The sequence below is a fragment of the Rosa rugosa genome, chromosome 2 (assembly GCF_958449725.1).
Source record: "Rosa rugosa chromosome 2, drRosRugo1.1, whole genome shotgun sequence".
In the NCBI taxonomy this organism is placed as follows: Eukaryota; Viridiplantae; Streptophyta; class Magnoliopsida; order Rosales; family Rosaceae; genus Rosa; species Rosa rugosa.
In genome coordinates this window covers 53976155-53988021 of record NC_084821.1, presented here as the reverse complement: position 1 = coordinate 53988021, position 11867 = coordinate 53976155, and the positions used below count along the sequence as shown (strand labels likewise).

At 39.1% G+C, this 11867-nt stretch overlaps 1 protein-coding gene across 1 annotated transcript; it reads left to right on the top strand.

Moving 5' to 3' along the window:
- The first annotated feature begins 724 nt into the window (after positions 1–724).
- LOC133728405 (F-box protein At4g22280-like) lies at positions 725–3693 on the top strand. The gene is made up of 3 exons (XM_062155818.1): positions 725–837; positions 1367–2267; positions 2786–3693. The coding sequence occupies exons 1-3, from the start codon at positions 782–784 to the stop codon at positions 3326–3328; spliced, it is 1500 nt and encodes a 499-aa protein (XP_062011802.1). The 5' UTR covers positions 725–781; the 3' UTR covers positions 3329–3693.
- Positions 3694–11867: the final 8174 nt, after the last annotated feature.

Here is an 11867-nt window from a genome sequence, read left to right as displayed (position 1 = left end):
TTCTTTTTGTCGACCCCATAGAGGTGTTTCGTTTTTATACTGCTTGCTAAATTTATATAATGGGCTGACTTCTCTTCTTCTTCTTCTTCAAAAAAAAGAAAAGCGCACCCTTCATTAAAATATCTTCTCTTTAACTCAATAAATAAATAAATAATGGGTTGCGGAGGGGATCGAGGCGGTGCCGGTCATGGCGGCGTGCGGCTGAGGGAGCTTCGCTTTGACTGTTGTGAATGACGGGAGAGCAGATGGTGTTGGTGGACTGGACCGGACCAACTGAATGGGCCTTGGGTGGACTTGTTGTGGTGGCTGCCCTAGTTGGGCTTTGAGTTTTGGGCTAGGACTTTGGCCCTAGTGCATTAATTATGTATTAGCTTAGTCTTTTACAATAAAGTTCCTGTTAGGAAGTTAATGCACGTTATGTGCACTCTATGTATCTCTAGCGCCTCTGGAGTAGTACCAAAGGAGGATCTCCGCTATGTCTATGTCCATGACATGTCTAATGAGTGGGTCTATTTCTATGTATCACTGTGGGTACTACCACTATCTTCTTGTCTGTCTGTACATGGCAGCGGAAGGGTATGTAACGGTCTATTCTGGCTTTAGATGAATATATCTATCAGCACCCGGATTTGGGTTTGGTTCAAAAAAAAAAAAAAAAAAATAAATAAATAAATAAAAACCCGGAAGAGATAAAAAATAAAAAAGTATTTAATGGATACTTAACCGCTTGACACTGAAACTCGGCTACTCCATGGGAGCTTGTGCAAAGATTTAGGGAAAAATGCAATCGCCGTTGTCATTTTCAGACGATTATGCCTCCAGTCGCCGAGCTTTCAGGTTCTCTTCGTCCTAACCCATCTTTTCGATCATCTGCTTTCTTTCCCAAATGTGATCATTATCCGTCATTCCGTCTCCATTGAGAAACGAAAATTTCACGATTTCATTTACAGTTCTTGCTATTATATATCGATCTTGAGGTTTGCATGTGTTTGATCTTTAGTTGTTACTTTATTTTCATTGATCATAGAAATTTCACAAAGGTTTTATGCTTTCTATGCAGAATACTAGAATAGGACATGTATGAAAATCCAGGATTCGAAGTTTAGGTTAATGATAGAGTTACCAAAATTATATTGTAGGAAAAGAAGTTTTATGATCGTGTCAATGTTATTGAATGTTCTGATACTTTATGATCAGTTTTCAGTTTTCACTATATACAGATGAACATAGTTTTGCTTTTTATGTTTACAGCTGGGCAAATGGTGTAGTGTGAAAATCTCTCTGTGAAATTAGCTTAAAATTTATTTAAACTACCTGTTGTAATAGCAAAGATCGGATCTTGACAACTTGTTTTAAAACCCATCAGGGAAGAGCTGGATTTGGAGTCCAAGAGGGGAGCAAGAGTTGAGGATAGGATCAGTCAACTACCGGATGCTGTTCTACGTCACATACTTACCTTTGTTTCGACAAAGGATGCTGTGAGAACCAGCATATTGTCTACAAGGTGGAAGGACATGTGGACTTGTGTTCCCAATCTGTACTTAACTGATGAAGAGTTCTCTTCCTCTGCTGATTTTGTAGAGTTTGTTGATCGAGCACTTCTTGTTCGCGATTCAGCAGCCATTCGAAAATTCCATCTTCATTTCCGTGATTGTGATGCTGAGGATTTGTCTCGTATTGATGATTGGATGCAAACTGCCGTCAGGTGTGATGTTGTGGAACTAGATCTTTTTGTTTATTCAGATGGAGAAGAGATGCTCGAGTTACCTGAGAGTCCTTTGACTTGCAAAACACTAGAGGCTTTGAAGCTGCGGTCCAATTATAGTATCAAGATTCCTACATCAGGGTGTTGCCCAAAGCTCAAGTTCCTCTATGTTGAGTTTTATAATCCTAGTAATGACTCGATGGATTTTTCTCAATTCCCTGCGCTTGAATATTTGAGAATAGGTGGAATAGTTGAATTCAAGGGTTTTAGTTTCAACATCTCTGCGCCAGAACTAAAAACTTTAAGGATAAGTTTACAACCTGAAGATCTTGGTGAACCATGGAATTTTCTCATAAATTCCCCAAAGCTTGAAAAGCTTGATGTCAATGAGGGATTTTTGTCAAATTATACCTTTGAGAATACAAAATCTCTAGTTGAAGCCAGTATTGATATCATTACCCTGGACGATGATGAAAGTGATGCCTCTGCTAACCGTGCAACTAAGTTTCTGGCTGGACTTTCTGGTGTTAAATGTCTGACTCTTTCATCTCCTTTTTCTACAGTGAGTATATACTTGTTATCTTGTTCCTTGCATTATATATCATGTTTTGTGGAGATGATTATATGAAGAAAAGAGTTTAAGACCCATGAAGAGGGAAAGGAAAGACGTGTCTTACCTTCTTTGTAGAGAGGACGAGTCGAGTGTTGAAGTGTGCATGCGGGATCATCCTTCCCTTAAAAGCTTGACAGATTGCAAAATTGCACAAAACAACAGAAACAATAAATAAACTTTTTAGGTTTCGGTATGGAACTAATGATAAAAAGATATAACAACTGGAAGTGCATATCAAGACTCTCATCCCTTGCATCATGCCATTTTCTATTTAGTTTTTTTTTTTCCCTTTTTATTATGTTTATATTATTCGTTATTCTTTCAAATGTGCTAAGCATAGTATAACTGAAAGCCCATTTTTCCTTCTTGGCAATTAATGATTCATTATAGTATATTATTGCATAATCGTTTTTTTTTTTAATTCCTTGATGAGTTTGTGTTTGATTAATTCTGTATCTTTCATGAAGGCTTGCTCTATGCCTGTCTTTGATAATTTGAGCAAATTGACGCTGCTTCGTGATGATCACTGGTGGAAAATTCTAATGAAGTTTCTCGAGAGATCACCGAATCTAGAATCTTTTGTCATAAACCATGAGTCTTGTCCACCCACCCGCTGTCTTGCTGAGCAGGAAGAGGTGGTGATTGACCTTACAGACCACGTGAACCCAGACTACCTAGAAGTGCTGTACTGGAGTCCACCAGAGTGTGTTCCCAAATGTTTGTTGTCATCCCTCAAGACTATCTCCATAAAGGGTTTCAAAGGAAAGAGATTCTTTGGATATCTAGATGAGATGGAATTGATCAAGTATCTATTAAAGAATTCTCTGGTTTTGGAGAAGATGACTATTTACACTCCTGGACTATGTTGGGGTACACAAGAAGAATTCTACAATGAAATTTCAGAGTCTGAATGGGGTTCAAAGACTGTTCAAGTTCAAATGATCAAGAAGGAATTTTATCGGGCTGATGGATTCCATGGTTTAAGAATTAAAAGTATCTACTCCGTTTAACCGCTGGAAACTACCAGTTTAATCCCCTTTCTTTAGTTTTTCTCTCCGTTCATCTTATGTCTTTTAATAATCTTAAACAAACTTAGATTTGTTATCTTATGTCTTATGTTATCCACCTCTGAAATATTTGTGTTAGCAAATATGATTGTGTTTTGTTTCTTAGTAAAAAGACTTTGTTAAAGTGAATTTCATCCGATCTGCAATATTTTGCGTCTTTTGTCTTTGTGAGATCTTTCCTTCTTTTATTGTCAAGAAGGTTGTGATATTAGTGCAAAATCAGTTTATGAAAACTAGTGAGAGTTGACATGTGATAGGATACAAAAGGTTTCATCCAATAAAATGTTTGTTTTCTTCTAACTTGAACAGCATCCCATGGAAATTAACAGTTCGGTATATCAGTACTCACAAATTAGTATCTATGTTGGACTAGGGCTGGGCACGGGCCGCCTGATTTGTGCTAATACCGAGCCCGATACCGAAATGACGGGACTGAATTTTTCAAAAGTGGTACCGAACCGTTCATTTCGGGACTGAATTTTTAGAGTTCCGAATTGCAAACTAATTCATTTCATTCATAATTTTCAAAATTAAAACCTGCAAACTGAAATAACATCATATAATCACTGATTATAATATATGACCAAATGCCAAATCCACGTTGATGATTGATGAGCCTGTTATGAACAATATAATCAATTGAATGAAAGTGATCAAAAGCTCAACACAAATTGAATGAATGACTTGACCAATTTATTGAAGCATAGTTCTGACTTAATAGTCATACAACAAACCCTAACTAGAAACCGGGAAAATAGCTCACGATTGCATGATCTTAGCTACGTGATAAATGAAACAAGGAATAAGTCAAAATGAAAAACAACATCCCTAGAAACTAGGGTTTTATTCTAACAGAAAGCAAACTGGCTAAAACCCTAACTCCAAGCAACTAACTCCTTCAATCCCTCCCTTAAACTAACTGCTGTAAAGCAATTAGTGTACATTAGAGGCTTCACGCACTCCCAGTTTCTCCCTGAGCTTCTGAAATGCATCCAACTTTAATGGCTACTTGATCTTGTGTTCCACAGTAGACTAGTTCAACATCACCATCCTTAGTGAGATCTCGCAAGAAATGGAATCGCACATCAATGTGCTTACTCCTCTCATGCATGACTAGATTTTTGGAGAGTTTAATCGTCGAACTATTATCACACATAATTGTAGTGCACCCTTCTTGTGAATGACCTAACTTCTTCAACACCCTCCTCATTCAAACTGCCTGACAAGCATAGGATGCAGCTGTCACAAACTCGGCTTCTATGGTTGAAAGGGTAACTATGGGCTGCTTATTTGATTACCATGAGACTGCTCCAGAACTCATCAAGAACATGTAACCAGAGGTGCTCTTTCGATCTTCTACATCACCTGTATAGTCATTATCCGTGAATGCTAGCAACTCTTCTTCCCCTCCCTTCTTATATAAAATCCCATAGTTGGTAACTTGGTAGTGCCTCTCAAGTACCTCAATATTCTCTTGGCAGCTTGCAGATGAAATTCTGTTGGTTTGGCCATGTATTTGCTTATGAGACTAACACTAAACATCATGTCTGGACGAGTTGCAGTGAGATACATCAAGCTTCCCACCATTTACTTGTAATAAGTCTCATCAACCCTGGCTCCATTATCATCCCTACACATCTTGAACCCTGGCACAATCGAACTGCTCACTGGATTACTCTTAATCATTCCAAAATGCTTCAACACCTCTATGACATATTTTCTTTGACAAATAAAAATACTATCAGCTTTCTGTAATACTTCAATGCCAAGAAAGAGCCTCATTTTTCCCAAATCCGTCATGTCAAATACTCTCATCATCGAGTTCTTAAAATCAGACATTGTAACCTCATCATCACCAGTGAAAATTAAATCATCCACATAAACACTTACAATCAATATTTTACCTTCCCTGCTCCACTTGATGAATAAGGTCTGTTCATTGGGACATTTCTGGAACCCTTCATTGTTGAAATGAACTTCAATACGGCTAAACCAAGCTCGTGGAGCTTGTTTTAGGCCATATAAAGCCTTGTGCAGCTTGTAGATTTTGTGCTTATTGCCCTTCTTCTCATACCCTCTTAGCTGCTCCACATAGACATCTTCACTCAATTCTCCATGAAGAAACGCTGACTTTACATCCAGCTGGTATATCTTCCAACTCCTTTGTGCAGCTAGAGCCACTATCATTCTCACCGTGTCCATTCTTGCTACTGGAGCAAACACTTCAGTGTAGTCCACTCCATTTTTTTGAGAGTATCCCTTAGCCACCAAATGAGCCTTATACTTGTCTACTTCTCTAAGCTCATTAAATTTTGTTTTGTAGATCCATTTGACTCCAATCTTTTTGGCACTAGCACACTAGCTGGCAAATCAGTGAGCTTCCAGGTTTGATTATTCTCAATTGAGCTAATCTCAGAATCCATTGCCATTCTCCATCTCGAACTCTTCACTACTTCCTCAAAGCTCATAGGATACGAGGGTACAATTAGGGCCATATTGATCTCATTTTCTTCCTCTGATAGTCCCTCTCCACTGACATTGTCCTCCATCCAAACTGAGGCCTGTCTAATCCTTCCTTCATTTGCATTGTCTCCTTCTTCATTCGCAGAATTAGGTGTGGCATTTCCTACTGCTTGAGCTTCATCATTACCAGCTCCCTCAGCTTCTTTACTGCTTTCACTATCAGTTTCAACATTTTCTTCTATGTCTGCACCAATCTCATCATCACCCCATTCAAGATCCATTAACAACTGCTCTTCATAGCCTGCATCCCAATTCCACTGCTTGTCTTCCTCAAACACCATATCCCTACTGATTACCACTCTTAGAGAAATAGGATCATATAACCTATAGCCCTTGGACTCTTCACTAACTCCGAGAAGCACACAACCAAAGCTTTTATTCTCAAGCTTAGTTCTCCTTGCATCTGGCACATGCACATGTGCCACACATCCAAAGACTCTAAAATGCTCCACTGTGGGTTTCATACCACTCCATGCTTCTTCTGGGGTGACATTCTTAACAGCCAATGTAGGACATCTATTCAGCACATACATGGTCCAATTCACTGCCTCAGGCCAAAAGGTTTTGGGAATCTTCTTTCCTAAAAGCATAGAACGAACCATGTTCATCACAGTCCTGTTCTTTCTCTCGGCCACTCCATTTTGTTGTGGAGTGTATGATGTACGTGGTTAGTTGTCTCTTGATGCCACTCTGCTTGCAGAACTCATTAAATTCTTCTGAGTTGAATTCCCCTCCTCTATCAGTGCATAGGCACTTGATGTACATCCCATTCTCTTTCTCAACAAGTTTCTTAAAGCATTTAAAGGAATTTAAAGCTTCTGATTTTTCTATTAGGAAGTAAACCCATGCTTTTCTATTGTAATCATCAATAAAGCATAAGGAATACATTTTCTTGCTGTTTGATGTAGAAGTTACTGGACCACAGATGTCTGCATGTATGAGTAGTAGCTTTTGAGTAGCTCTCCACGCACTCTTCTTTGGGATGGGATCTCTGTGTTGCTTCCCAATGAAGCAATCGGTGCACACCACTGTGGAAGGAGAAAGATGAGGCAGAGCACGTACCATGTTCTTAGTCTGTAGGGTTTTCAAACCTTTATGACTCAAGTGGCCAAATCTGCAATGCCATAGGTGGGAGAGGTCTTGTGAACTTGTGTGAAAACAGGCAGCTTTCTTCTCTTGTGTGTTGGCCAACAAAATGAACATCCTATTAGCTGACATGCTAGTTTGAATAATCAAACCCTTATCTGGATGATAGATCTTGCACATTCTTGCATGAATTAGAATTGCAAGTCCTTTTTCCTGCAATTGTCCTGCACTTAGAAGATTGTTCTTCAACTTCGATACGTAGACGACTTCTGTAACGACATGATTAAAACCATTCAAGTGTAATCTGACATTTCCTTTTCTTACACCGTCATTCTGGTGTTGTTGCCAAGTTTCACTTGTTGCTTGAAATTTCCATTCAGCTCACTGAACATGGCTGCATCTCCACACATGTGATTCGAGCACCCCGAGTCTAAAAACCATGCGTCCTCTCGCTTGGCTTCATGCATCTCTACGTAAGACATTAGCAACATTTCTTCATGCTCATCTAGTTCAGCATAGTTTGCCTCCTTGTCCCAGGTTGGACATTCATACTGAAAGTGGTCGAGCTTATGGCATCTATAGCACTCTACTGTGGCTCTATTGAAGATTTGACGTCCTCTGCCTCTCCCTCGTCCTCTGTAGTTGCTTCTGCCACGCCCTCTTGCTCCAAATCTTTCCTCTGTGGTCACTTGTTGAACTTGTTCTTCCCAATTGCTCCTGTGGAACTTTTGTTCATATACGATCAACGAACTTTGTAGTTCATCGATCGAGAGAGTGTCCGTGTCCTTACATTCCTCAATTGAACAAACAATATAATTAAATTTGTCAGTTAAGGATCTAAGGATCTTTTCCACAATGGTAACATCACGCATCTGCTCTCCATCTGTTCTCATCTTATTAGCTACTGACATAACCCTAGCAAAATAATCAGTAACGCTTTCACCTGTTTTCATCTCGAGGGTCTCAAACTCCTTCCTCAAAACCTGAAGAATCGAATGCTTCACCTTAGCATTCTCTTCGTATTTCCTCTTCATCGAATCCCAGATCTGCTTTGAAGTATCCTTTTGTAAGATGGTCTCCAGAATTGTCATGTCTATTGCTTGAAACAGGTCATTCTTGACCTTCATATCCTTCAGCTTTAGTTCCTCAAGTCTCTTTTGCTTTCCTTCAGTCGCAACTGCTCCTGCTTCTGGAGCCACATAACCTGTCTCCACCAAACTCCAGTATTCTTTGGATCTCAAGAATTTTTCCATTAGCATACTCCAATGGTCATAGTGACTATCAAAGTGTGGTATGGCTGGTTGGACGAAATTGCCTTCACTCGTCATCTCTCTCTTACTCTCATGTGTTTGCAAGTCAATCGAAAGACTGCGACTCTCCTTTTCTCAGGCCCAGTGGGGGCTACCAATTTGTTATGAACAATATAATCAATTGAATGAAAGTGATCAAAAGCTCAACAAAAATTGAATGAATGACTTGACCAATTTATTGAAGCATAATTTTGACTTTAATAATCATACAACAAACCCTAACTAGAAACCGGGAAAACAGCTCACGATAGCATGATCTTAGCTACTTGATAAATGAAACAAGGAATAAGTCAAAATGAAAAACAACATCCCTATAAACTAGGGTTTCATTCTAACAAAAAGCAAACTGGCTAAAACCCTAACTGAAACCCTAACCCCAAGCAACTAATTAACTCCTTCACAACCCTAGTCAATCACTCAAGCTTATACTAAGACCAGACAATGAACATAAAGCATCTCATATATGAACAATTGTAGAATAGCTTACTGAGATTATAAGACTATAGATCAAGTTACCAGTTAAATTTACAAATTAACTCAGCCCAACTCATTTAACTAAGAAGAACCGAACTGGAGATAAAGGGTCTTCAAGCCCCGAAGCAAGTGGATGAGGCCGAGCAACTCGCCGAGCAACTGGCTTCTTCCCTCTAGCCATCGAATGATTTGAATTGAAGAACTAAACTGGAGATGAAGTGTGAACTGGACTGGAAGTGAAATCAATACTGATTACTGAAAAACAGGAGAAAATTTGGGGAAATTGGAAAGACATTGGGGATCGAGGATTTAGATGAAGAATATAAGAGGAACTGGAGAGTGGAGAAGAGACTCTCAAATCTGAGTATTGGGGATCGAGTTAGTCTTTTAGGTAAAATAAATTTAGTGATCAGGTGTGGTCATTCTTCCCTATTCCCATATATTTGACTAAATTACCCAATCAAACTCAACCAAGTATATAAAAAAATTAAAGATTTAATTTATTTAATAAAAACGGGACGAGACCGACCCTTACGGTATTGATTGGGCTGGTACCTATACCGGGCCCGTTTTCTCAGAACGGGACGGGACGGGCCCAAATAGTAAAATTTCTATTTTAATCCCGTCCCATACCGACAGATTTCAGGACGGTTCGGGATTGTACTGGGACTTCGGTTTTGGGTGCCCAGCTCTATGTTGGACTGTGTGTGAAGTCCTCGAGGTGATCATGTGTCAGATTGTTTCCAGTTGCTGCTGCTAGGGCTTTAATCACTATCTATAGAATGCCAAGTGAAGCACTTAATCAAATTGGCCATAAAAATCGAAGGTCCATATGTTTTTAGATACTTCCCTACCATCTCTTTGGTTACTAATAATACTAAGCCATAATATAAAATATAAAATAAAAAAGAGGAATAGACAATTCAAATCTCGTCCACTGTGAAAGGAAGTGCGAAAGTCTGAAGATTGCGCAGGGTCATTTTCCTAATGATATTCGAAATTTGAATTTTACACGTCTCTTCTTTGACTTGGCGAACAACCCCAAATTATTGATACATATTGAATCCAATCATCATCTTGAAGCATCTCTGAGCATACTCATCTTTTTATTTTGTCGTGATTGACTTTAGAGGGACTTTTCAAGCAGATTCATCTAGTCGTTTTGGTATGACTGTACTCAAAATAACTTCCCTAACAAACTCATCTTCTTTCTTTGGTATGACTATACTCGGAGTAACTTTTCGAGCTACATACATACCCTTCCGAAGAAAAAGATCAAGTCATCACGTAGTTTAAGGATTTTTCCTTTTATGATTTTTTTTCTTTCCTTTTCTGTTTTTCTTTTTGGCACCATATGCAATTTAGGCTCGTGTGGGCCAGGAGCGTTGCAATTCTTATGCTCTCTAAGGCAATTTAGGCAAGCAGCATGTTTCCTGTAAAGTCATGGATGATAGTACTTCGAGTTGTTCAAAGATGATGACAACATGATTTGACTAAGCCACATCATCTTTAATGTCTAAACATACTTTTCCTTGTTGTGTAAGCTTCATGATGAGGTCTTTCAACACTTGATTTTGAATCAAACTATTGTAGTTTGAACTTCTCGTTGTGTTAGAGATTTAAAGATGACAATTGATCAAGAGCCGTAGAGGCATCAGATTTGGACCGCAAATGGTGTCACATGGTGAGCGTTCTTCAACTTTGGTAGCGGATGAATCGACACGTGTGTCTGGTGCTTTTTAATTTTCCATGAGTTGGTGAAGAACTTTGTAGAGAATTAGCTTTGTCGAGGACTTGAGGACGACGATTGATCAAGGACTACAGAGGCTTGATCTTTATCTGATTTGGCCCACGAGTAGTGTAACATGGTGAGTTGATTTGGCACATGTGCTTGGTGCTTATTGATTCTTCACGAGATTGATGATGATTTTGGCAGAGAATTTACTTTGTTGACCACTGTTAACGTTAGAACCGAAGGCTCTAGTTAACGTTAGAGTAGAGAGAGTACAGACATGATGTATAGTGGTTCGTCTCCCGCTAAGGCGAGACTACGTCCACTTCAATATTGCACTATATGTGTTTGGGTCTTGCGGCCCAGCATGATTACAAGAGGTGTAATAGGATGTTGAGTAAGTTGGAAGGAGTCTCCTTTTATAGGGAAGGGAGGCTCCTTCCTTTACATTTTCTTCAATGTGAGACAAGAAGTCCCCATTCTAGTCTAGAAAACCATATTGTGAAGACAATTTGGTAAGGCCGGGAAGGTTGCTTCCCAGTGAGCGGCGAGGTCTTGGCCACTTCCGATTACCATGGGGTAGGTTGAATGTCGGGTTACAGAATGCATGTCGCGCATGTCGCGGTTGGGCCCCACCATGGCTTGTGGGCCCCTTAAGAGGGTGTTGCTTATGTTTGGTGACATAGAAAACAAGCTTGTTAGTAGAGGTATCTACAACCACTTAAAGACGATGGTTAATTGAAGGCCGCAGAGGCTTAATCTTGCTGGACTTGAACCATGAGTAGTGTCACATGGTGAGTTCTTTGGCTTTGATGGTGGATGAATCAGCATGTGTAATTTGTTTTTGTTGATCCTCCACGAGTTTGATGACTTCTGAGCTTGTAGATAATTTCTCCTGATTGTCTAAAGTCGATGAAGGTGAAGGAACCGGTTATTTTGCAGTTTGATGGTTTTTCACAAGCTTGTAAGACTTCTAAGCTTTGAAAAGATTTCTTCAATCTGTCTATCACTTTCTTCTGATTTGAGCAGGGGTATTTATAGTGTCAATGTCTCTCTCAATTTGGAACGCATTGATTACATGATATTAATTGTATTTTCTTAATGACATACTTAAATCAACCAGTCTCAATTAATTGATTTAATCACAATTTAAGGAATGTGACCAATTAATTCAATGTTTGATTTCCATCTTGATCAATCAATTTATTTAAATTGGGAAGTGGTGAGTTGTTGCCTATAATGTTCTTTGTTGTTGGATTTGACATTAGCCTTGATCCTAATACTGAAAAATTACCGTATACACTTTTCAAAATCTAAAAAAATCCTGCTAATTCAGTCTATTAAACTCAGTCAAAGT

Bases quoted from the DNA above. Each gene is read 5' to 3' on its own strand.
- LOC133728405 (XM_062155818.1), top strand. From the start codon at position 782: ATGCAATCGCCGTTGTCATTTTCAGACGATTATGCCTCCAGTCGCCGA. The intron at 838-1,366 runs GTTCTCTTCGTC...AAAACCCATCAG, and splicing joins TCCAGTCGCCGAGCTTTCAG to GGAAGAGCTGGATTTGGAGT. The intron at 2,268-2,785 runs GTGAGTATATAC...TCTTTCATGAAG, and splicing joins TTTCATCTCCTTTTTCTACA to GCTTGCTCTATGCCTGTCTT.